Source organism: Pygocentrus nattereri, chromosome 4 (genome assembly GCF_015220715.1).
Source record: "Pygocentrus nattereri isolate fPygNat1 chromosome 4, fPygNat1.pri, whole genome shotgun sequence".
NCBI classification, from domain to species: Eukaryota; Metazoa; Chordata; class Actinopteri; order Characiformes; family Serrasalmidae; genus Pygocentrus; species Pygocentrus nattereri.
In genome coordinates this window covers 18,486,799-18,513,863 of record NC_051214.1, presented here as the reverse complement: position 1 = coordinate 18,513,863, position 27,065 = coordinate 18,486,799, and the positions used below count along the sequence as shown (strand labels likewise).

The 27,065-nt window shown below is 40.9% G+C and overlaps 1 protein-coding gene across 1 annotated transcript in view; it reads right to left on the bottom strand.

Moving 5' to 3' along the window:
- The window catches only part of galnt14 (UDP-N-acetyl-alpha-D-galactosamine:polypeptide N-acetylgalactosaminyltransferase 14 (GalNAc-T14)), a 118,682-nt gene that overhangs the window by 37,675 nt on the left and 53,942 nt on the right, over positions 1-27,065 (bottom strand). Inside the window, exons 4-9 of the mRNA XM_017701048.2 lie at positions 26,596-26,663; positions 25,328-25,393; positions 9,139-9,260; positions 7,372-7,459; positions 6,976-7,060; positions 35-138 (exon numbers count right to left, since the gene is read on the bottom strand). Of these exons, the coding sequence (XP_017556537.2) occupies positions 35-138; positions 6,976-7,060; positions 7,372-7,459; positions 9,139-9,260; positions 25,328-25,393; positions 26,596-26,663 (533 nt within the window). The remainder of the gene's footprint in view (positions 1-34; positions 139-6,975; positions 7,061-7,371; positions 7,460-9,138; positions 9,261-25,327; positions 25,394-26,595; positions 26,664-27,065) is intronic.

Genomic DNA, 27,065 nt, shown 5'->3' with positions numbered 1-27,065 from the left:
TGGTGCAGGGTAAAAGTTTCTGTTAGGAACTCACCAAAGTTTTCTCCTCCCCAGATGTCCATGGCTGTGTCATACTTTCCCAGATGGTTAAACCATGACTTGTCGATCACAAAGAGCCCCCCAGCAATAATGGGTGTTCTGAGGGGGTCAAAGACAAAAATGATTAATTCATGAGGAGCAATATGATTATATTTAAAGCTGTTCTGATAGATTATGTCACACTGCACCACAATGTTTTTCTGAGAGTTTCAAGGATATTGTCAGTACATAAAGAACCCTGACCAACAGCTTACACTTAACAACACACTAGCAACTACATGCAACTACTGCGCCCACCATGAGTACCGTAAAAGGGGTCTGAGTTCTAATGGAGTTGTGGTCTGAACAAAAAGTGGTCTGAGATCCCAAAGGACCAGAAAGAAAACCGAGTCCTCTTTATAGTTCACTTACAGTGTGTACACAAAATGAACTGAGGCCATTTGCAGTGGGTTCCCTTCCAGGTTCAGTTGAACAGAACTAATTTCGGTTCTTTTAAAACAAACTATATGTGAAAACACTTTTAATATGTGCTAATATCCTAGTCTAGACTACAAAAAATAATTTAAACAAAAAACGCAGACTTACTTTGCTCTGCTTTAAGCTTTAGCTCAGCTATAGCCGCCTTTCCTTTCATCACAAGCTGGGAACTTTTCCTCAAAACTGGAACTGTTTCTTGTAAAATGCCTCTCAATGTTCTACTTTTTACGAGGCTGAAGTCGCAGCTCATTCGCCAGCTTCTTGTTCAAATTTTCCTGTTCCACCTTAAATTCTGTCTGAGGCACGAGAATGTAACTGCTGCACCATTTAAGGTGGAACGGGAAAAGCTGGGGAATGAGAAACTGACCTAGGATTCAAGGTTTTTTAATCAGTTTCTAGTTGCAAGATAAATGTATCAGGAAACCAGCTGCAGTGATCATAAATGCATTCAAATTATGTAGTCTCCAAATTATCGGTTCGTCTTAAATGTCTCTCTTTGCCTTTTTGTGAATTAGCAGCTATAGGCTACATTAATTCCAGCTTTTAAGACCATTTATTGTTGAATGTTTTGAATGATCAGCAGAGCTTTATTTTATCTTCTGTTGAGTTGAGGGGGAAAACCATATTCCACGTTTCCACCCATTTTCCGCCCAGCTGTACTTGCTGTCACTGACAGGACCATCAAGCAAGCGATGTCAAAACTTCCACCCAACTCTTTTGCACTACACTGTTAGAAGTAAAGGGACCATGCAGGTACATGATTCGTTCATCAATGTACAAACAGTGTAAACTTTCCCTCAAAGGTACAACAGTGGTTTTAAGGTCCAATTGTGTACCTTAAATAAGTTTTCCTAGTGGAAAAGTAGATATTTATATCTATTTATAAAGAAATTTTTAAAATCAGAACCATTTAATAAAAAACCTTGTGGCGAGGTGGGGTGTGTGGACTCAGTACATCTTAGAAAATATAATTTCAGTGAATTATGGTTCAGTTATGTTCCCTGACTAAAGGTACTGAGATGGACCCCTGAAGGTACTGCCCCAGTGACATTATATAGGGTATTGCCCCAGTGACAGTCTTTAGGGTCCTGCCCCAGTGACAGTGTTGTACCTTTTTTCTGAGAGTGTATGTTGCCCACTTTGGAGCCAAGATACAGCACCACATCTTGGAGATATTTTACTGACACAGTGAGTCCCCCACTCTCTACAACAAGACCAGAACCAAAGTCATAGAATCACAGAATAAAACCGGTAGAATAGCTGTGACGTGATGTGTGATGACTTGAGGCAAGTGTGATAAATGTTGAAGTTTATATGATGTCAAAGATTGGGGTGTTAAGTTTCCGTTACTTGTTAGCAACCCTGGCCAGTTTAAAACTAAAGAAGCACTTTGCACGTCTTGGCCGATCAACAACAGTTCATGTAAAATCATGCAAGACTGAGTAAAAGTAACTCTTTTTGATATTTGATGTAGGTTGAAACAATTAGGTTTGTAGCATAATTGACTTCTTTGTGAAATCTCCTTGAAATCGGGACTTTCAGGATCACAGTCTTGCAGCCTTCAAATCAAATATTAATGACTCAGTGACAGAAGAGAGGTTAGGTTTTGCAGCAGTGGACAAGCAGAGGCCAGTGAGATCATGCCGGAGTAAGACAATCCACTCTGATCATCCAGAGAAAGTCCTACAGGCCTCCACTGTTCAAACAAAATACAGAGAAAGAGCAACTATGGATTCTCTAAACCCTCGCTGTTCGGTTACCTGCGCCATTTAATAAAGAAACATAATCAACCTCACTGAATGTAGTGCGAACTGTAACAGATAATGTTTTAAATGGCTTTGAAATTAAGGTAAGATGCTGTTTATGCTAGCATTTATAACCAGGAAAATACTCCAACAAGAAACCAGCGCTGGAGGTGATTCGACACTAATCTACTGACTTTTTTTTCCTGTAACATTGCATTACAGTTACTCTCTTAACCCTTGTGTGGGGTTGATATGTGTGTTACTCAGTGGTCTGCTGGACCCACCGCATTATTGTTTAAATCAATAGTCATAACAATTTATGTACAAATACTAGATGTTTAAATCACAGCGCCTCCACACGTTTACTCCCCCGTGGGTTCAGCCCAGCACCACATGTGTAATATAAATGTGTGGGGGTTGAACAGAGTGAAGCACTGAAAATGGGATATGTTCTTCAAAGAAAATGAGCAAAGACCAAGAATCTGAGGTTGAAATAATAATAAATCTTTCTTCTTTTGGTAAATATTTCTTCTTTTGGTAAACATTGAAAACAGGTCCCACAGACCTGAACATCACACAAGGGTTAACTAAAATTTATTTGCATTACTTACATGTTTAAATGTGTTGGTCATCAACTGTCTTAGTATCAATTCTGTCTATATATTATTTGTGCCTTCCCTTTGATGTATATACAAACATTGTTTTTTGTTGTATGTATTGGTCTTTGTACTGTTCTGCTTGTTTGATTCTGGTTTGTCATGTCTGTCCCTCGATCAATCCGTGTTGGATCTATGACCCTGGACCGTTTAAACGATGACCCTGGATTTGCCCATAATAAACGTCACTTATCTCCTCATATGTTTCCGCCTCCTCGCTCTAAAACTGTGTATGAATTTCAATTAGTAAAGTAGAAGTAAAGTAACGAGTAGTGAGATTAATAAATATTCATGGAAAAAGTAAAGTCATTATTTTACAGTTTAAAAGTAATAATTGGACAATTCTACTGAATAAGTTCAGACTGCGGCCCCACAGTAAACAAATAAATAAATAAGTACCTTGGATATTTACAAGAATTATGTTATTATCTATTTAAACCAAAGACACTAATAGAGTAGTAATAGAATAGTAGAGAGCTAAATATACACAAAGGCATCATCTATAGGGTACTTTCTATTGGGAGGTGACTTAAAAATAATATTTAATTTTTTTTATTTTCAATGTCATTTTTAAGATACTGCTGTCTCACATTTTCATGCTACTAACAAAATGCAAAGAGTTTTAGCCCGGGGGTGGAGCCTCATTTTAGCCACACCCCTGCATTTCAGAACAGAAAGTGAGGCTGCATCCCTGTCCCTCATGGCCACACGGTGAACCGCTGGATGTTTTGAAGTGAATGTGTCCCAAAATCTGGAGTGTAAATCAGTGTGTAACCTTAAAAATTGTGACTACTAAAATGTAAAAGTAAACTAAAACTAAAATTAAAGTTTTAATGAAAATATTATACAATAATTATATTATTATTTATTATTATTGAATTAATAAATTATGTATGTATAACTGTTCAAAGCTGTGTTTGCTAGTGATGTACTGGCTGGCATTTTTTAATCATTGAGTCAATATTCAAAACGTGTTATTGTGATGTTTTAGTTTTTTGAGTAACTACTTTCAACACTGTAAATGAACTGAAAGCACCCAACTTAGCCATGTCCACCATTTCACTGCAATCCAACTCCAAGCTCTGGTAAAAATGACTTATTTTATTTTACGTGTTGGTGATGATTCATTAATTTGGGGTAGATGACAAAACAGCCAGCAGTGCTGTAAGTGCAGCCCATAGTGCGGAAGCTGTGCTGTATTGTCTGTGACTCACATTTCCAGGGACAAAACGAAGCCTTGCTGTTTCCCTGAGCTAAACCCCTCCCTTCTGTTGCTTTTTCCCCCTCCAGCCTGTCAGGCTGAGTAAGTGTGTTCATAAAAAGAGGCTCGGGGGAGAGAAATCATCCGTGAACAATGCTGGAAAACTGTAGGCTACAGGCATCACTGATCCCGGCTGTGCACGCCTGCTGCGTCGGTGTCCATCCTGCGATGCTGCATGATACGAATGTAAATCCCAAAAAGCGAAACCACCCAAAACAAATGTTAAAACATATGAAAACATGAACAGAAGGAATACAAGCTTGTGATGGTGTCCTGTGTAAAAATGCTATTGAGGCTTCAAAGTGACATCCTGACTAATTCTGCTAACAACCTGTCCCTGTAGAACCGGTTCTCTAGCCTAGTACTAGTTCTACCTAACAGCGATGGCGCTGATTCGAATATTAATGTTGTTGGGTGTGTATTTCTTCTTGTGGGGTAGTTAAAGAGTGTCTGAGTTGGTTTAGCATGATAGTCTACTTTTAGATGCAAATGCAAAGAGTTTTAGTATGTGGATGGGGCCTTACTTTAGCCACACACCTGCATTTTAGAGCAGGAAGTGAGGCTGCATCCCTGCCCCTCATGACCACATGGTGAGCAGTTAGACCTCATTGTTCTGAAGCAAATTTGACCCAAAGTCTGAAAACCAGCATGTAGCTTTAAGAATGGGCACTACTAGAATTAAGTAAACTCTGTTTTTTGAATAGAAATGTTATATAATAATTATTATATATGCACACACACCTAAAGTGAATTATAATTCATTAATTGTGTATAACTGTTAAAAGCTGTCTTTGCTAGTCATGTACTGGCTGGTGTTTTTGAGTTATGCTTCAAATGAGCTAAAATTGTCACGTAAAGTTTTAAGCATCATGATTGTTTTAGTAATGATAAAATGGAGGGTTTGGTTAAAATGGAGCTGTTTCAGCATGAAAGGATGTAGTATAAAAAATAGTTCATTTTAAGGTATCATTTTTAAAGAAAATAACATTCAGTTGGCAATTAAATTTATTTATTTGCATTGTATATACACACACACACACACACACACACACACACACACACACAGACACACACACACACACACACACACATATATATATATATATATATATATATATACCTCATATGTCCAAAATGGTAATTTTACAGGAGAAGGAAAAAACATACTCTACTTTTAATGTCAAATTAAATGTAATGTTTAAAGTCAATGGAACCAGATGTTTTCCCAGTCATTTTGGGCCGTTTCTTTTGTTCCTTTCATCATGAGATTCATAAACAATGTAAAGGCCAAAGGTATTTTTACACTATGTCAAAAACACAAAAATGGAGATACAAGGTTTTGGTCTGACAGCAGCGATATGCAGTACTGTGTCAAAGGCACCCAAGACACATTTTCAAAATCTATTTACTTGTGTAGTTTGTGTTTATTTGCTGAGAAAAGTGTTAATATTTGAATAAACAAAATGTATAGAATATTAATTAATAATAATAATTATATAATATCCAGCATAGGACTATTTTCCTTCCTCAGTAAACACTTCTTTACAGCTACACATCCTTTCAGACCCACAGTGCTGAGTGGTTTTCTCACAGTGGAAGGATGGACAGAAACACCTGTGGATGTTTTCAGATCTGAAGCAGCTTGATTTTCTCCTCTCTCTCAGAGATCAAAGCTTTCAGTGCTGTTTATCTGATGGGGGCAGTTTTGGGTTCGACCAGGAATTGCATGGTTGTTATGAGCCCCATTTTCTCTATGTTTTAATCATTAACCATTTCTAGATTCATAAAATTCTTTTTCAAGTGGATTATCTAATTTCCTCCGAAATACCTCAGTAAAAGTGAATAACTTGTTCTTACGGCAGGAAACAGAAACTAAATAAATGAAGTGTGGTCTCTGACCTTTGACTTTTGTAAGCTTAACTATGAGTAACCAAAAAAGAAACATATTTCTGTTTTAATTTTAATTAACTTTGAAAAAAGAACTTCACGAGCATTGTTTCCATTTTGATGGTCCTGATATTGTAGATTAGCCCTGTTTTTTCTCTGGTTTTCCTGCAAAATCTGAACATTTTAGTCCAGGAAATGCATGAAAACAAACACAAACATGTTCCCTACTGTCTTGTTACTCTGCTTTGCCCCTCATATGAAGGCAGTGGTGCTGAGAGACCCAGGCTGTCTGTGGTGCTGCACCAGTGCGGGACATGTGGGGAAGCATGCAGGCTCTGAATGATGGCCCAGTCCTGCTCTGCCTGACTGCCTGCTTATCTGAGCCATTAACGGCTTTCATTACAGCAGCCACAGAGAGAGATATAGAGAGAGAGAGAGAGAGAGTGTGAGAGAGAGAGAGAGAGAGAGAGAGAGAGAGAGAGAGAGAGAGAGAGAGAGAGAGACAGCACCAGTGTGCTACTGAGAGCAACAAAGTTACATGAATGTAAATGGAGAAGTGGTAATAAAGGAATCACACCATGTACTGGGACCCATAAGGTGAAATTGCCTTCGATCACAACCAAGTATTGCATAATTACGTTACTCTGATGCTGCATTTTCAACAATGAATTTTCCTACAGAGGTTAGTGCCTCTTATCTCTCATCTAGCCATTACGTAGGTCTTTATGAAGAAGAACAGAAAGCAATGTGGAGGTAAAGAAGGAGGACACAAACTGTAGAAGAAAACCTAAAAAGCAGGGCTCAGTCTCTCTCAGGCTGGCGGTCACCAAACTGACCCGTTTTCCCTTCTGTGCTCCCACAGAGATGGGAATGCTCTCTAATACCCCTCTTAGTGCTTCCGTTTACCTACTTAATGGGTTCCGTGGGGTCTGCTCTCTTGGCTCTCTTCTCTGCAGATAGCTGCTCCCACTTGAAATGGAGACTCCAGTCAAAGCCTGAAGTAAAGGTAAGAAAGAGAGAGAGAGAGAGAAATTTAGAAGTTTTTCTGTCTCACAACAGTGGATCACTTTTTATCACTATAGCAATGTATGCTGAATGCTTAACCTGCTCCAATAGCATGTAAATTCAGGATTTTTTGAGGTCAAAGTCAAATTCAAAGTAAATTTTTATTTCTCCAGCACTTTTTACAAAATGTAATTTTTTTTAGCTGCCTTAAACCTGTTAAAAAATACAGCCAGCCAGGCTTTTTTTGTTAGCAAATGTTGTGAAGACTGTATGTGAACCCAGAGCAGCTTCTCTTTCTTACCGCCCCGCAGGTCTGAGGAAGCAGCGACGTAGGCGAATGAGTCCATGTTGATGATGTCAATCACTGGGCTGGCGACACAGCTTGGGTCCTGAAATGAACAAGTCTTGTTGTAAATCAGCTTGTTAATTAAGCCATTCGAGCTTAATTAAGAAACAGCTACATTTCTGAGGCATTTCAAGGCATTGTTCTAAATCAGGCGCGAGGTGAAGTGAAGACAGGGTAACGGTTAAGAAGATAATATAAGCAGCTTCGGGTCTTTTCAGCTTGACTTCACACCTAAAGAGGAGGAAAAATCAATGAGCGCTGGGATTATCTGAGTTAAGAGCGGGTGAACGTGTCATGTACACACACGCAATGCTCACACACAAATGCACACACACACACAACAAACACATGCTCCAAATCTTCTCCAGACACCGAGTGCTTTGACCGCATCATTCAATCCCTTCATGCTCCGTGAACATCACCCCAGTGAGACAAAAGTCCTCTTGTGATGTCAGGATGAAGGAGACAAAACACATGGTTCCTGCACTTAAGACATCAATAAAGGCCGTGCAGGATTCAGACACATAGCAGGAAAGTTCAATTTAGTGTTTGCATATTAACCCTCGTGTGGTGTTGGTGTGTTTGTTACCCAAAAATTCAAACAAGATGCTGGCAAATAAGAAGCTGACTTCAGCTTAGTGTAAGAAGGTGCTAAAGTTAATCTATTATCAATATGTCACGATTGGCCCTTCCCAGTCCTGTCCATGTGCGTTTTTGTTTTGGTTTTCTAACTCCGCCCCTGATTGTTTTAACCTGTGCCTAGTTATCCCTGTGTATTTAAGCCCTGTGTTTGCCCTTAGTTTTCGCTGGTCATTGTTTGCTCCTTTGCATCCTGTTTAGTGTTTTATCCTGTCATGTCTGTCCCCCGATCGCTTTGTATTGGCTCTATGACCTTGGACTGTGTTGACCACGACCCTGGATTTGCCCTCAATAAAAGTTGTTTACCTCTGCACATGCGTCCGCTACCTCGCTCCTCGTTACACAATATCTACACAGATTGACGCTAGAACTTACTGCTACAAAGATTTAACCATCACTGTACTATTGTGACTATTAAATGAAATAAGCTTAATTTAAAACCAGAGGAAAAACTATCACATCAACGGGTTCTCTGGGCCTCATTAACCACACAACCATATCTACATAAACATCACACAAACAATAAACATCACACAGACATGAGCCTGGATCACTGCGTTTGTTCTGTTATATAAACCTATCCCACTTTCTGAGAGCAATATTGGTGAAATGGTGGACTTTTAGACAGTATCTTTCTTAAAACTGCTGCTCTGTAATGGTACTGAATGCTGTCGAGCAGCGATGTTGACCTCTCCAAAGTGGTGGCACCATTGATGAGCTTGGCTGGACCCAACGCAGCATCTAGGTATGTATATCACCTCTGGCAAAAGGCTGATTTACTGTTCAGCCCAACACCACATGTGTAATATAAACGTGTGGGGGGTTGACAGAGTGAAGCACTGAAAACGGGTTATTTTATATGTTCTTCACAGAAAATGAGCAAAGACCAAGAATCTGAGGGTGAAATATTAATGAATCACTTTTTTTATCACTTTTTTTATTCTTCTTTTGGTAAAGACTGAAAATGGGTCCCACAGACCTGAACACCACACAATAGTTAACATGCGTAGAACTGAAGTCTGTCATTGTGTCACTGGATTCACTTATTAGCAAAACACATTGAAAAGACCAAAGTCTAAGTACCTCTTTGATCCTCTGAAGCAGCGGAGGCAGCCAGTCCTTGTTGACCTCACAGTGGCTGTCCAGAAAGGTCAGTACTCCCGCTCCAGCAGCATCGGCCCCGCGGACCCTGGACCTGATCAACCCTGAGCCACAGAAGAGAAGGACCAAGTTACAGCAACAACTAATTATCCGTAGTACAGTCTGGGGAAGTTTAGCCTAAATGACCATTTTAATACATTTCTGAGTTTTGGTTTTCTTCTTCATATCAAAAATCTTCTCTGGATTAAACATCAGAAAGGTCTGAGAACCGATGAGTGCTGAGACTGTCACATGCAAATTTTTGATACACAGTTGTTTTTTTTTTACAATTTTTTTCCAGGCTTCATCATGGCTGATTCCATCTGGTAGTTAGGTCTCACGTAATTAAACATGCTTCCTCTAGTCATGCAAAGGCAGCCACCCCATCTTTCTGAACTGCCACTGGCGCAGCATTGGACAGCTCGATGTGCTTCGACAAGAATGCTAAATGCTGGTTCTTATAGGTTAGTTAACAGACACCCATGCTTACTAGTGCTGTGCTGAGCAATGGTGGGAAAAGGGGGGCCATCCTACCCACCTAGAAAGAGTGAGCCCAATTATGTTCTGTATCACTCACAGCCACAGATACCTGGATTTTTAAAAGATTGACACCACAAATATCAAGAACAGGGGTATCATGGAAAGGGACCTAAAACACAGAGGGGTCCAGCCATAGATATACACACCCAGATGCTGCGCTGCCTGTTGTTCTCTGTCTGAGGTGAAACCTCTGCGCACCCGCCATGTTGGAGAGGTCAAGATCCGCTTGTGAACAGATTCACTTGTATTGAGAAACAAAGAGTCTCAGGATTAAATTGGCCACAACTTCCTTATTACTCAACCAATTTTCACCAAATCTGTTTAATTATAATCCTCAGACACAGATTAATCTAGACTGTATGGATCTGCTCTTGGTAGCATTCATTACCATAATAACTGATGGTGATAACTTGCTGTCCAAATCAGCAGGACAGTAGTCAGGCTGTACCAGACGTTAAAAACTGAGTTTAGTGTAAGAAACACAAACTGACACATTAGCAAATCCATCAATAAGCGAATAAGAAGCTCACTTCAGCTTCGTGTAAGAAGGTGCTAAACTTACAATATCTACACAGATTGACGCTATAACTTACTGCTACAAAGCTTCAACCATCACTGTACATAAATAACCACTACATATAATTAAGATCACCTGAACAGACGACTGTCGGAGGCCCCTGTTCGGAATGATTTCAACTCCCACCTCCGGGAGAGCTTTTCTCATGTCCCGGAGGAGGTAGGGGACATGGAGTCTGAATGGACCCTGTTCAAAACCTCCACTGTGGAAGCTGCCAGGCATAGCTGTGGCCAAAAGCAGATAGGTACCGACAGGCTAAAGAGGTGGCAGCTACAACAGTGACAGAAGAAAAATCCAGGGCATTGGAAGAGTTTTCTTCGGCCACAAAGAGGTTCTGGACAACTGTCTGGCGACTCAAGAGCAGTCGGGGTGGCTGCACCCAAGCTGTATCAAATCAAATGATACAGCGAGCAGCGGGATGACAGCACCAGTGTCTCAGTTTACTATAATTCCCTTTGTCCATGGACCCCTAGATCTGCTGCCTTGATCAAAGGGGGGGAACAATACCTACCAAAAGCTAAACTGAACAACTGAGTTTTCAGCCTAGTTTTAAAGATTGAGACTGTGTCATTGTCCCAAACATTTTGTGGAAGATCATTCCAGAGTTTGGGGGCTTTATAATAAAAAGCTCTTCCTCCAGCTGCAGCCTTATGAATTCTAGGAACTATTAATAAGCCAGCACTCTGGGATCTGAGCAGTCATGGTGGCTCATAATAGGAAACCAGGTCTTGCAGGTACTCAGGAGCAAGCCCGTGTAGGGCTTTATATGTCAATAAAAGAATTTTATAATCAATACGGAATTTAACAGGCAGCCAATGAAGTGGTGATAGCAGTGGACTGATATGATCAAATTTTCTAGTTTTAGTGAGGACCCTGGCTGCGGCATTTTGGACTAGTTGAAGTTTGCTTAGATTCCTGCTCGTACATCCTGACAGTAGTGCGTTACAGTAGTCTATGTAGTAGGGCTGTCCTTGTGATTCCAACCATGTTTTCTAACCTTTCTAGGAGAATATTGTGATCTATTGTATCGAAAGCTGTGCTGAGGTCAAGTAACACTAACAGGGATACGTAGCCTTGATCAGAGGCAAGAAGAATATCATTAGTTATCTTAACTAGAGCTGTCACAGTGCTGTAATGTGGCCTGAATCCAGATTGGAATTTTTCATATATATGGTTCCTATGTAGATATCAACTAACTTGTTGGGCCACAGCTTTTTCTAAGATGTTAGATATAAATGGCAAGTATTCGGCAAGGGTGGAGAAACTCTGACTTCAAATGAGGATATTGTTGGTCGGTGGAAGGAGCACTTTGAGGAACTCCTTAATCGAGGAGATGTGCCTCCCTCATGGGAGTCAAGGCCAGAGGCTCCTGGGGTGTCAAGTTCCATTTCCCTGGTGGAGGTCACTGAGGTAGTTGGTAAGCTCCTCAGTGGCAAGGCACCAGGGGTGGATGAGATTCGTCCAGAGATGCTTAAGGCTCTGGATATTGTGGGGCTGTTGTGGCTAACACACTACTGCAATATTGCATGGACCTCGGGAACAGTACCCTTGGACTGGCAGACCAGGGTGGTGGTCTCTATTTTTAAAAAGGGGGACTGGAGGGTGTATGCTAACTATCAGGGTATCACACTGCTCAGCCTCCCTGGGAAAGTCTATGCAAAGGTGCTGGAAAGGAGACTCTGACTGATAGTTGAACCTCAGATTGAGGAGGATCAATGCAGATCCCGTCCTGGCCGTGGAACAATGGACCAGCTTTTCACCCTCTCACAGATTGTTGAGGGGGCATGGGAGTTTGCCAACCCAGTCTACATGTGTTTTGTGGACAGCTTGAGTTCCTCGAGATATCTTGTGGGAGGTCCTCCTGGAGTACGGGGTGCCGGGGCTACTATGGCCATCCAATCTCTGTATTCCCGGAGTGAGAGCTGTGTCTGTATACTCTGCATTAAGTCAGACTCTTTCAGTCTTAGCGTTAGACTCTGCCAGGGTTGTACCCTGTCTCCACTCCTGTTCATGATATGCATGGACAGAGTGTCAGGGCGTAGCCGGGGTCAGGAGGGCATTATGTGTGGAGGCCAGAGGGTGGCGTCTCTGCTATTTGCAGATGATGTTGTTCTTTTGGCTGAATCACATGAATGCCTCCAGCGCTTGCTGGAGTGGTTTGCAGCTGACAGTGAAGTGGTTGGTATGCGGATTAGCACCTCCAAGTCTGAGTCCATGGTCTTAGCCCGGAAAAGGATGGTATGCCCACTCCAAGTAAGGGGAAAGGACCTGCCCCAGGTGGAGGAGTATAAGTATCTTGGGGTCTTGTTCACGAGTGATGGGAAGAGGGATCGTGAGATCGGCCGCAGGCTGGGACAGGTGGCAGCAGTAATGCGACCACTGTACCGGACTGTAGTGGTGAAGAGGGAGCTGAGCCAAAAGGCGAAGCTCTCTGTTTACTGGTCGATCTACATCCTGACCCTCACCTATGGTCATGAGCTGTGGGTAATGACAGAAAGAATGAGATCACAAATACAAGTGGCGGAAATGAGCTTTCTTCATCAGGTGGCAGGCTACACGATATTTGATAGAGTGAGGAACTCTGTCATTTGGGAGGAGCTCAGTGCAGAGCCACTACTCCTCTGCATTGAGAGGAGCCAGCTGAGGTGGGTCGGGCATCTGATCCGGATGCCCCCTGGACGCCTCCCCGGGGTCGTCCTAGGACCCGCTGGAGGGATTATATCTCCAAGTTGGCCTGGCAGTGGCTTGTGGTCCCCGAAAATAAGCTGGAGGAAGTTGCGGGAGACAGGGTCATCTGGGATTCTCTGTTCTCTCAACTGCTACTGCGACCCTATCTGGACTAGTGGTCAACGATGATGATAATGATGAATAGACTATTAAATTAAATAACCTTATTATAAAACCAGAGAAAAACAATCACATCAACAGGTTCTCTGGGCCTCATTAACCACACGACCATATCTACATAAACATCACACAAACAATAAACATCACACAGACATGAGCCTGGATCACTGCGTTTGCGCTCTTATATAATTCTATCCCACTTTCTGAGAGCAATATTGGTGAAATAGTGGAATTTTAGACAGTATCTTTCTTAAAACTGCTGCTCTGTAATGGTACTGAATGCAGTCAAGCGGCGATATTGACCTCCCCAAAGTGGCGGCACCTGGCTGGACCCAACGCAGCATCTAGGTATGTATATCACCTCTGTTAAAAGGCTGGACCTGTTATGTCAGAAGCCTGCCCTGATTTACTGTTTGAAATCTGAAACTCAACTGACCCTGGAGCATGTCAGGTGTGCTGCATAAGCTGCCATGGTAATATATCCTGGTAAAAAGTGATGTATGAGCATTAGACAGGAAACCCAGGGTTAGGATAAACTAAGCCTAAAATTAGATGGCTTAAGTGAGACATCCTTCTTCATGAGACAGGCCCCTGTTTAGTCTTTAATGAGTCATTGTGACCTACAAAGAAAATGTGCTCATTAAGAACAAAACACTTGCAAGGCTTGATGTTCCCAAACAGGAGAACAGAGAGAACCAGTTAAATGGTATTATCATTGTTTTCAGGAGCTGGTGAATTGGCAATGACAAACATAGAAGTGTTAGATGGTTTGAGAATGACTGTCCACATAATTTGGATGGCACCCAGGCCAATCTGAGAGAGATATTTACAAAAAAGTATTTTGGGACTAATTAGACTAGGCCACGTTTTTAGGGTTATAAATGCTTCAGATCAAGAAATGCCGTTGTGCACGCGAAGCAGTTAAATCAGCAGCACATGACAGAGGACACAACGGCGTTGTTGAAGTGCACGGCTCCTGCTGAGTTTCACACTGCAAGGCAACTTCAGCCAATTAAAAATCCCATTTCATCCTCAATAAGGCTTTATTTTCTGGATGAGCGAGTGCGCTTTCCTCTGCATAGCTGTGGACAGACTAAATGCGTATAGAGGAGAGCGTGTGTGTGTGTGTGTGTGTGTGTGCGCGCTCATATCCGTGTGGTGTGCTTCTTCTATGAGCCGGCCAGATGGGGAGAGAAAGAGGCAGAAGCAGAGATTACATTCACCCTCAGCTAATAGAGTTAACACAGCAGAACAGCACACACTGTTTGTTGCTCCAGGACAACAATGGGGTTTAAATGCATTAAACCTTTTAACAATTTTCCTCTGTATAGAGTTGGTTGCACACCGGCTTTGCACATTAATCAATGCTGTATAAGCGACAATGTGTGACTGTGTGTAATGGAACCTCAAAGCGCAGGGATAAACAGGGGTGGAGAGCAGCCAACTGATGCCATTTGTTATTAGTAAAAACATTGCAGCATCAGTTTACTGAATTAATCTGACGGCTTCTCATTTTCACACTTGATTTTGTACGGCGCTGACATCGCCTTTAGAGATTCTGCTATGGATACAGTGAGGGCTTTCTGAGATTACTACACAGGTGGGTGGAAGGGGAGTGTCATGATGCTGTTATATTGCATTGCAAAACTGTGACAATGCATCAGAGACAATGAACATTTTATTAATTATTCCATCTAATGCAATTATTTAAACAACAGCTTGCAAACGATCAACACCAAAAAACTCACTACAGCACTCATCCTGCCTCCTACCTCTAGCACCGTTATTAAGATATTCAACATGTGTAACGGTGAGGCTGATGAGGCAGACCAGGAGGCGGGGTACAAGTGCAAGTGTCTTATTTGACTTATTAGTTGGATATTCCAAATGACAGGCAGGTAGGTAAATCGTATGTGGATCCATAGAAAACACAGGAAAACAATGTAACAGAGGTAACTACTAAGAACATGAACTGACTAGGAAAGCTATCATACATAAAAGCAACACTTACACAAAGAAACCAAACCTAAACCAGGATCATACAACATCTAGTATCAAACAATGCCGGCTGGCGAACAAAGGAAACACAGAAAATACTAATACAGAAAACAAGGAACACCTGGGACAAATGAGTGCGGAGCTAGGAAACAGAACAGGTGAGGTCAGGGCAGGATAGGGGAGGGGCTAATATAACAACAAAAGCACATGGTGAGGAAAACAAGGGAAACAAGAAAACAAAGGAAAAAATGGAAAAAAGACAGGATGTTACAACATGATTAGGTTTTTTTTTATAAATGTTGTTCATGTGAATAGTAAATTGAATCATGAGCCACATATTATTAAACAGACTGTGCACTGTGTGTATCACTAAACCCTGCTGGGTAATAACTAGTTACATCTACGTTAATGCAATATATCATGGATTTGTACTTCTCTGAGTATTTTCCAAATCATTAAAAGGCCTATATTATTGAAAGCCATTTTTTTATTTTGCTTTTTAAATATCTCAACATTGCTAAAGTTAGTTTTTTTTTAAATCCAGCTCAGTCCTTACAGTCCATACACAAAAACACAAAAAGTGCTGCTTATCAGTTCAGGGTCTCCCTTTTCGGATTTTTCATTTTATGATGGACCAACTGTTCTCAGTGGTGACCGGTCTGGATTACAGGCAGGTCAGTTTAGCACCCAGACTCTCTTAATATGAAGCAATGCTGCTGTCATACGTGCAGAATGTGGTTTTACATCGTCTGGCTGAAATAATCAAGACCTTCCCTGAAAAAGTCGTCGTCTGGATGGCAGCAGATGTTGCTAAAACATGTATATATCATTCAGCATTAATAATGCCTTCACAGACGAGCATGTCACCCACGCCATATGCACTAATGCCCCCCTAAAACCATCATTAATCCTGGCTTTTGAACTGTGCATTGATAACAAGCTGAGTGGTCTTTAGTCTGGAGGACACAGTGTCCATGATGTCCAAAAAAAATTTCAAATGTTGATTTGTTGGACCACAGGACAGTTTTCCACTTCCCCTCAGTCCATTTTAAATGAGCTCAGGCCCAGAGAAGGTGGCAGCATTTGTGGATGCTGTTTATACTGGGTTTCTTCTTTGTGTTTTAGAGTTTTAACAGCATTTGTGGATGCAGTGATGAACTGTTTTCACAGACAATGGTTTTCAGAAGTGTTTCTGAGCCCATGCAGTGATTCCCACTACAGAATCATGTCTGTTTTTAATGCAGTGCTGCCTGATGGCCCAAAGATCACGGCCAACAAATACTGGTTTTTGGCCTCATCCCTTACATGCAGAGATTTCTCCAGATTCTCTGAATCTTTTAATGATATTATGTACCATAGACGATGAAAAGCAGAAGTTCTTTTCTATTTTATGTTGAGAAACGTTACTCCTGAATTGCTATTTGATGGTGCTGGTCTTTCACAGTGGTGAACCCCTCCTCATCTTTATGTCTGAAAGTCTTCGCCTCTCTGAGATGCATTTTATACCTAATCGTGCTATTGACCTGTTGCCAATCAACCACCATGTGTTTTTTTTAACATTACACAGCTTTACCATCCTTTTGTCCCCCCTTCCCAACTTTTTTGAAACGTGTTGCTGGCATCTAATTCAAAATGAGCATTTTTTTTTAAATACCATAAAATTTTACCATATAACATTTGATTTGTTGTCTTTGTACTATTTCAAACGAAATATAGGGCATAATTATTTGCACATCATTGCATTTTTTTTATTATTACATATTTCACAGTGTCCCAACTTTTTCTGAAATTTTACTTTTAGTTACAATTAACTTTATAATATTAATGTTGTCATACTGACAATAAGGTTTATTTGGTCTACCGCTGAAACTCATGAAAGCCATGTTTAGAACCCTTAGATGCTCAGAACAATTAGAACCGTTAGGAATAAAACCTGAGGCTTTTGCTTCCTAACAGGAATTGGCTTTATGGTTGCCATTAGAGACCATGAGGAAACAAACAAATGTATCTGGAATCAGTCCCTGAGCACCTGATTAAACTATCAGAATCCTTTCTGTGGTATCAACCCATCAGGAAAACACAGAATACCATTAACGACTGTTGGACACCACCAGGAACCAGCAGACATTTTAACAGGTTCTATAACTTTTAACAGGGAGGTACATTAAATGGAATTCTCTAGCTGTTATGTATGGAAAATGGATTAAGTGATGATGTCGCTAAGGAGAAGCAGCTGAAAGTTACTATGCCATTGTGCTGGTCATGCCACTGTCGCAGAGAGTGCATGTGCCTGTGACGCCACTGTGGCCAAGAGTGCATCTGTCTGCGAGAGCAATTCTGCAGCCAGAGTCTATTGATTATTTTGGTGATGGCATGTTAAAGAATATTAAAACTGGATTTTGGACTACTGCTCTCTTGATTAGCTGTCACTCTCAAGCTGTATGATTTTATTTAAGACCAAGAAGATCGAGAAAGTGAAGAACAACCTCTAACAAACTGGTACTTTTTATTCCTATTTAGGTTATTTTTGCTAGGCTGCTTTTATGTCTACATTACCTCGTTATTCCATTCATATTGTTGACTTCTGCTGGCAAGCATTTGTTTCTGGAAGAAAACAGGAGTGGAGACTTGAAGAAAAAAGAAGTTGAATGCACGTCTCCCCAACCAAGCAAGTCTAACTCAGCTTACACAACCATGAACTTATGAACAGTAACCCAGGTAACCCACACCTTCTAGTTGTCTCTTTATCCAAACGATCCCAAACCGTCCCCACTACTCAATGGGCGGCTACCTCTACCTTTATAATTACACTCACCGGCCACTTTATTAGGTAATTATTAGGTGTTCAATTGCTTGTTAACACAAATAGCTAATAAACCAGTCACACAGCTGCAACTCATTGCATTTACGCATGTAGAGGTGGTCACGAGAACTTGCTGAAGAGCAAACCGAGCATCAGAATAGGGAACAAAGGTGATTTAAGAGACATGAAAAGAGACAAAGAGAAAATATCCAGCGAGCAGCAGTTCTGTGGATGAAAATGCCTTGTTGATGTGAGAGGTCAGAGGAGAATGGGCAGACTGGTTCCAGATGATAGAAAGACAACAGTAACTCAAATCACCAACCAAAATCTCTGAGGAATGTTTCCAAGCCCTTGTTGAAAATATGCCATGAAGAATTAAGGCAGTTCTGAAGGCAAAAGGGGGTCCAACCGTTTACTAGCAAGGTGTACCTAATAAAGTGGCCTGTGAGTGTAAAATAGAGGTGTTGAGGCCCACCTAGGAATTTACAGTCTCCCTCATCTACGAGCCAGGATGTCTCTAAGACATCCCTTCAAGAAATGGCATTGCTAGACTGGGGAGCTATAGATAACCAGATGTGAAATGGGCTCGTAGAAATAGGGGTTGTTACATGACAAAAGGACCGGCTCTCTGCAGCCCCCACACAAAATGCAAACGAGATTAACACAAAAGGCAAGGGAAAACAAAAGAATGTCAAGAAAAGATACAAAGTTAATAAAAGCAAATAAAGGGGCTTTATAGACAATTGGTTACGTTTTGAGGGCAAGCCTGGTCTTGTAGTTAGGGATGGTGTCCACCCCACGTGGGAGGGTGCTGCCTTACTTTCGTGCAGCATTGCTCATAGTCTTTTAGTTAGTCGGCAGAGTAGTGTAAACAGCTGCTGACAGTCCAGAGCCGGGACCAGGCCACAAACAGACAGGCTAAACCGACCGTCTGTGATCCGCCTTGAGGCGTCACCCAAGATCAACTTTATAGAGACTGTGTCTTTGCCCCGAATTAAAACTAAATTTAATCACAGAAAAACTCAATTAGTCTGTTTAAATAACCTAATCAACATATATCCATGTTCTGATGATAGCACTAACACCTTAGATCTAAAACTTGGACTACTTAATACAAGATCACTGAACTCTAAAGCAGTCGTCGTAAATGAAATTATAAGCGATCATAAATTTGAGTTTTTTGTCTTACTGAAACGTGGGTTAGACCAGATGAATATTTAGCTTTAAATGAAGCCACGCCTGTAGGCTATAATCATGCACATAGGCCAAGATTATCAGACAAGGGAGGTGGAGTCTGTATAATATACCAAAATACTCTTGATATTAGTCAGAAACAATGCGACACTTTTACCTCCTTTGAGGTCCTCTCTATTCACGTTACAAATCCGGTCACAAAAAAGAAGGCGTTTTCATTATTTAACATTTACAGACCACCAGGGCCATACTCTGAATTTATAAAAGAATTTAGTGACTTTGCTGCAAACCTGGCTGTGTGCAACGATAAAGTAATAATTGTAGGAGATTTTAATATTCACTTTGAGAAGGTAGACGACCCACTAAAAAAGGCATTTACCTCAATCCTAGACTCTGTTGGTTTTACCCCAAAATATAACAGGGCCTACACACTACTGTAGTCATACGTTAGATTTAGTTTTGACACTAGGTCTTAACATAGACTAGCTTAATATCCTACCGCAAACCACAGCAATCTCCGACCATTACTTAATTTCATATGAGCTACGACTTAGCCATAATATATATACGTCCCCTCGTTATTCAACAAAGCACTCAATAAAACCATCTACCGCCCTACAATTTAAAGAAAATCTTCCAGAGTTATCAACCCCAGTCTCCAGTGCATCAGACCCAATGGAACTAGATTTACTAACCGATTATTTAGAAAATACCTTACGATCCACTTTAGAAAATGTGGCCCCACTCAAAATAAAAAGAATAAGGCAGATAAAGCTCGCCCCGTGGTACAACGATAAAACCCGGACCTTAAAACAGCTCGGAAATTAGAGCGGAAATAGCGTCAAACCAAACTGGAAGTGTTCCACACTGCCTGCAAGGACGGCCTTATAGAGTATAGAAATGCTCTCACTGAAGCTCGCTCAGCATATCTGGCCTCACTGATCGAGAATAATAAATATAATCCTAGAGTTCTGTTTAATGTGATTTCCCAAATCACAAAAAATCAGGCAGGTACTGAACCAGAAATTCCAGCAACTCTCACCAGTGAAGTTTTTATGGACTTCTTTAATAATAAAATTGATAATATTAGACAACAAATTCAACCCACAGTATCAAATTCAAATCCAGCTTGGCTGTCATCTGAATTGGCTGATATAGAACAAAACACAGCTGTAGAAAAGAGCCTGGAAACCTTTTACCCACTCCCACAGCTAGAGCTAGAGAAGATTATCTCTTCTGCAAATTGTACAACCTGCATACTCGATGCAATTCCATCAAAATTACTCAAAGAAGTACTGCCAGTCATTATAAACCCTATTTTAAATATTGTAAACTCGTCCCTTAGTCTGGGCCATGTACCCAAAGCTTTTAAAGTAGCAGTAATCAAACCCCTGACCAAGAAACCAAATCGTGATGTCGCCGTTTTGTCTAATTGCAGGCCTATTTCTAACTTACTGTTTATATCAAAGATCTTAGAAAAAGCTGTGGCCCAACAACTACATAATCATATCTACATAAGAACCATATATATAAAAAATTTCAGTCTGGATTCAGGCCACAGCACTGAGACGACTCTAGTTAAGATAACTAATGATCTTCTTCTTGCCTCTGATCAAGGCTACATATCTCTCTTAGTGCTACTTGACCTTAGCGTGGCTTTTGATACAATAGACCACAATATTCTCTTAGAAAGGCTAGAAAACATGGTTGGAATCACAGGGACGGCCCTATCATGGTTCAGATCTTACCTATCAGAACGTTATCAGTTTGTTAGAGTAAACAATTTATCTTCCAATTATTCAAAAGTGAGATTTGGAATTCCGCAGGGGTCTATATTAGGACCATTACTATTTACACTATACATGTTACCGCACAGTTATAAGTAACCATGGTATTAACTTTCATTCGTATGCAGACGATACTCAACTGAACATATCAGCCAAGCCTGATGACAAATACAGGTTAAAGAAAATGGAGGACTGTGTAAAAGATGTGAAAGGCTGGATGTCACGTAATTTCCTCCTATTAAACAGTAACAAAACAGAGGTTCTCCTTCTGGGTCCAAACTTAGCAAGAAGTAAATTACCAGATTTAATCTTAAATCTTGCCGACTTTCCAGTCACACCTGGCTCAGCAGCGAAAAAATCTATATTTTTAATAGATTCTATCTTATAATATATTCAGATTTATCATTCAATCAACACATAGGCAACATCACTAGGACAGCTTTTCTACATCTTCGCAACATTGCCAAGATCAGAAATGCCCTGTCCCTGCGTGATGCGGAAACACTAGTACACGCCTTTATTACTTCTAGGCTAGACTACTGTAACGCACTACTGTCAGGATGTACGAGCAGGAATTTAAACAAACTCCAACTAGTCCAAAACTCCGCAGCCAGGGTCCTCACTAAAACTAGAAAATTTGAGCATATTAGTCCAGTGCTATCATCACTTCATTGGCTACCTATTAAATTCCGTATTGATTATAAAATCCTTTTATTGACTTATAAAGCCCTACATGCTCTTGCTCCTGAATACCTGCAAGACCTTATTTCTCATTATGAGCCATCACGACCACTCAGATCCCAGAGCGCTGACTTATTAATAGTCCCCAGAATTCAGAAGGTTTCATCTGGGGGAAGAGCTTTTTCTTATAAAGCCCCCAAACTCTGGAATGATCTTCCAGAAACTGTTAGGGACTCAGACACAGTCTCAATCTTTAAGACTAGGCTGAAAACTCACTTGTTCAGTTTAGCTTTTGGTAGCTAATGTTCCCCCCTAGATAAAGGCAGCAGATCCAGGGGTCCATGGACACAGGGAATTATAGTAAACTGAGACGCTGGTGCTGTCGTCCCGCTGCTCGCACGCGGTCACTCAAGTTTGTGGACGGTGGAGCGGAGGGATGCCGAACTGTTTCAGAGTACTGCCGTGTCTGTGTGTCCTTCTGGTTCTCTCCTTTTAGTTAAGCTGTCATAGTCAGATCTGCCGGAGTCATTAGCCACACTCTGGAAATGTTTACATTCCCTGTTTATGTACAAACAGATAGAATAAAACTAATTCCATTTACCTGCTTTCTTTCCGAGTATACAATCACCCATATGTCCGGCTGGACACTGAAGGACGACTGACTGCCGAGCCCTCCTGCTACCCACTTCAGACCAGCTGCCACCACCTGCCTTGGACGAGCTGCCCACCCTACGCTGATGTTCTCATAGACTCCTAGTTATTCCTAACACCAATATTACTGCTATTAATATTAGTAATATAATCACTTGTAGGTAGTTTGACCAGAGGATGATGGGTCCCCCCTGGTGAGCCTGGTTCCTCCCAAGGTTTCTTCCTCAGTTCTGAGGGAGTTTTTCCTTGCCACTGTTGCCCCTGGCTTGCCCACCAGGGGGTTTCTGTACATTCTTACAGTCCTGTTGAAACTTTGTCTTTTCCGAAATTCTGTAAAGCTGCTTTGTGACAACATCCGTTGTAAAAAGTGCTATACAAATAAATTTGATTTGACTCTTTTTCACTGCGCATAGGTTTAGTACCTGCACGAGCGCACTAAAAGATTCTGAAAAGCAAAATCTTTTGATATATGTCTCATTCAGCTTTATGTTTCCTATGAAAAGATCATTTGCCTTCCTTGAAACACTTCAGCATCGACAACATTATGCATTTCAGCACTGACTTTATTTTCAGCTTTGCTCACCTACTACATGCAGCTCCTCCGCAGAAGTCTTTCTCAGACTGCAGAAGAAATATAGCACTGGCCCACAAGCCTTAACACGCATCACTTACCAGACAGGTTATCATCCATTAAGACAGCTAACCTACTAAACAGCGAACAGCTCAGCATGGGGACCCACACTAATGGGATTTCATTAAACAGTAAGTGGGCATTTTAGCTGTAGCCATCTCCGAGGCGCTGACCGCCACTCACAGCCGCAGCCGGCAGTAAGCAGTGAGAGCGCCGCCAGGCATATTGAAGTGGCAAAATCAATATTTTCCTGGACCGTTTAAAAGCTTCCCGTGTTCTTCAGTTAGGCGTGAGCCAAATACGCTTTGCTTACAAATGGATTTTTAAATCTTTATATCAAACGTCTTGATTGCCGTGTTACACAAGCTGTTTACAACGTAATCCACGTCTTCTCACTTTGTATAGGTAATTAATCTACCCAGTGAAATTTGGGGGGGGCAAAGGGGTCAGAGAGCGAGCTGAAAGCCAAAAATGTGTAAACAAAGTCACAATACTAGATTGGATCTGGAATACATAATGCCTTAGGTAGGCCTTAATCTACACTATCCAATCTTTTCAGATCCTGATAAGAGCATGTTTACAGCATCTCCACATCAGGGGGCTGGTGATGCGATGAATGTGTAGCTGGTGATGTGATGTGATGTGTAGCACACCAGGAATACAGAAGCTGTAACTAGAAATGTTCCTAAATATTACTTGGCTTGGACTTTTGGCTATCTATAGAAACTAAGCTGCAAATATTGCCTGGTTTAAATTCACCGTTTTTGTGATGTCATGAAAACCAATGCGTTTACCTACACCCACCTATTCAGCCTAGCAGTTCCTAAAGTTCTCAATAATGCTAAAAACAGAAAGGTTCTTTTGCGCTATAGGTGTTAAAAACAGCACCTCATGTATACCCATGATGTCAGTGAGTGCAAACAGCCAATGAGCTGCTGAGCTCGCCAACCAATCAGCACTCAGTAGCAGTAATCTTAGTGTCCTGCTGCCCAAAACCAGTTTGCTTGGCAAGCAGAGCAGGTCGTGTTCGCGCTCACTGACATCATGGATATACATGAGGTGCTGTTTTAAACACCTATAGCTCGAGTTTGAAAGCTCTTAAAAATAAAACAGCAGTGTTACAGTGTTTTATGCTGTTCTATGTTCGGGAGCGCCCTCTAGCGTTTGAGAAAGATACTGAAGACATTGTAAGTTCTCAGCCTGGGTTCAGTTCCCTGACCAGGTGACTAAGGTCCTTTCTGTGTGGAGTTTGCATGTTCTCCCTGTGTCTGTGTGGGTTTCCTCCCAAAGTCCAGAGACATGCAGTCAGGCCAATTGGACATGCTAGACTGCCCCTAGGTGTGGGTGGATGTGTCTGTCTGTCTGTCTGCCCTTTGATGGACTGGCGACCTGACCAGGATGTATCCTGCCTTCCGCCCAATGACCACTGGGATAGGCTCCAGCACCCCCTGTGACCCTGAGGGAGAAGTGGCTTAGAAGATGTGTGTAAGTTCTCAGATTGAGCAGCTTTTGGCTCCTAAGTAATTGTTCCTACTAGAGGTGGACAGACAGTAATCGCAAAGACTGAACGCAGGGTAATGTTAGCTTTTGGCCTAAAATGTATTTTTAAACTCCATTCATGACTAAGAAATCCCAAAAGAAAACTTCATTTAAACTTTTTATTTGATTTCCATTGTACTATTGTCGACATTACATATAAAAACTCAGAAGATGTAGTTCTGTAAAGATATCCAACTCTGAAAGTTTTTTCTAGAATGGAGCATGTCAAATCACAACAATCTGAATGAACTGGCTTTCGATAGAATTACGATGGAATGAAATTTGGAAAAATCAATGGAATTTCCCTACAATTCTGAGAGGTTAAGAGAGGTTAGAAATGGCTCATGTAAAATGACAACTACTGAAGTGGACTGAAAAAATATGGGCTATTTAAAGGTTCTTCACAATCTCAGATCTCATTTATGAAAATAGCTCAGTAGGACTGCCCACTGGAAGGTTTTCAAAGGAACCATAAGTGATTATTTTATGACACTGCACCAAAAAACTCTTTTCTGGTTTGTTCTTAAAATTCTTAATGCTCTGAAACTGCTGAAGCAAGAGAAAAAGTTGGATCTCAATCCGTTCTGTGGACACTCTCTGATCTACTTTGCAGTCCATGTGACTGGCACCTGTGGAAAGGTTAGAATAGAGCCACTCTCAGCTAGAGGTACAGTAAATACACTGCAATCATTCACCTAGTCTGTTTTTATCCTCTGAGAGTGACGTCCTACCTGCTGCTAAATCACTCAGCAGCACAACAGCTAAAAGCAAACAGATGCTTTTAGGAGAGGCTGACTCGTCGCCGGCGCTGACAGAACATGCGTAATTCATACAGAGCGACAGACAGACAGAAAAGAAAAAGAGAGACAAAACCATTAACCTACCTTCTCTTCGGTTATTGCGAAGACACTTTACTTTGGGCAACTTGGTGAGAAGAAGGCAGTCGTTTGCTGAAAGAAGAAAAGACATTAATTATGGAGAAGAACCTTTCAAACCATTCCAGCTTTCATCGTCCAAGCTACCTTGTTTTCTTGCCTTACAAGGAAATGTACCACCCCAAACACAGGATGCTGCACAAATAAAGCTCTTCATGTCTACCTAATAGTGGTGGACAATGGTACCCGAGGTAAAATATTGCTCTAGTAAAAGCAGAAGTTCCTCCCTTTAGACCTCCACTTGAGTAAAAGTACTAAAGTATTTACCTTCAAATGTACTTAACTATCAAATGTAAAAGTACTAAAAGAGTAATTATGGCTCTGATGTCCTGTTATCATTTATATAACAAGACTCGCTTCATGAACTCATTTTAGGTGAAAATCCTCCAGTGTCTCTCTTGGTAAACTAGTCTTTTAATAGAACGTCATTAATTAGTGACGCTGACGTCTATTAAAATGATCATAAGCACAAAACACTGAAAGTAAACAGTTTCCATCAGGGAGAACCGAGTGGCTCTGAAATCACTTTTTACAAACAAGCAAAGTTTCAGTTTAAGATTTATTTACAACTTAGTTCCAAGTTTCAATTTAATAAAAACTGGCTTTAAACTCAGGATCACAAATGAGCTCCTTTACTATGTTGATCTGTAGGCGTCTGTTCATAAACATAAACCAGCCCAAACTCATTTACTATAAAATGAAATGGTGTTTGTATAAATTCAGAAAAAAGCCGCGTCAGTCACGACTGCATATGTGGACATATTTCTATATTGTGCTCTATTTACACAAAGTTAGGTTAGTTCATCATTTATGTTGAACACACTCTCCCAAAATTTTAAGCTGCTGCGCTGACGTTGAACCGTGTGCTGCACTGGGTCAGTATGACCAACAGGTCAAAACAAGCTCTAAACAAAGTGACCGCTGTGCCCTGATTGGTGTTCTTGCTTTGTGCTTCTTTTGTTTTGACATGTTACGTTTTTATACACACAGAAACCAAAAGGAACGACAGATTTTTCAAAATGTAGTGGAGGAAAAAGGAAGACATTTGACTTTGAAATGTAGTGGAGTGAAAGTAAAAAGTCGCCCAGAAAAACTTCAGTACAGATACACGAAAAAACTACTTAAGTACAGAAACGAATTACATTTACTTAGTTACTGTCCAGCACTGCTACCTAAAGGAAAGAGAATACAGCGAAAGATTCACTGCTATTACTCACGGTCTTCACTGAAGTCATCTACCAGGATGATCTCATGAATCAGATGCACGGGTGTCCGGTTGAGAACACTAATAAAAAAGACAGAGAAGGCATTTTTTCCAGAGTCTTCAGTAAAATATACAACATTCTCTTAACAAACTCTGTTTCCAACACCAACTGAAAAAGAAGTGGCCACTCCAGAAAATTTTGTTTGATTTTGTAGTTGATCACATGTCAAGTTGTTCCTTTTTGAAGTCATTTTTCCATCTCATTTATATTTCAACATCACTGACTAGCTGGAGAGAATCACATTAGCTCCAAAAATTGAAATGTTAATAATTAATCTTTTGAAGTATTAGGTTTCAATGCACTGAAACTGATCAGAGAACAAAAAATAGCTGGCAATTTCTTTCATTATAACAGTAAAAGTCAGGAAAAGGTAACCACCAGAAAAGGAGAGCCTATTACTGCTTTAGCACAAACCTCTACTT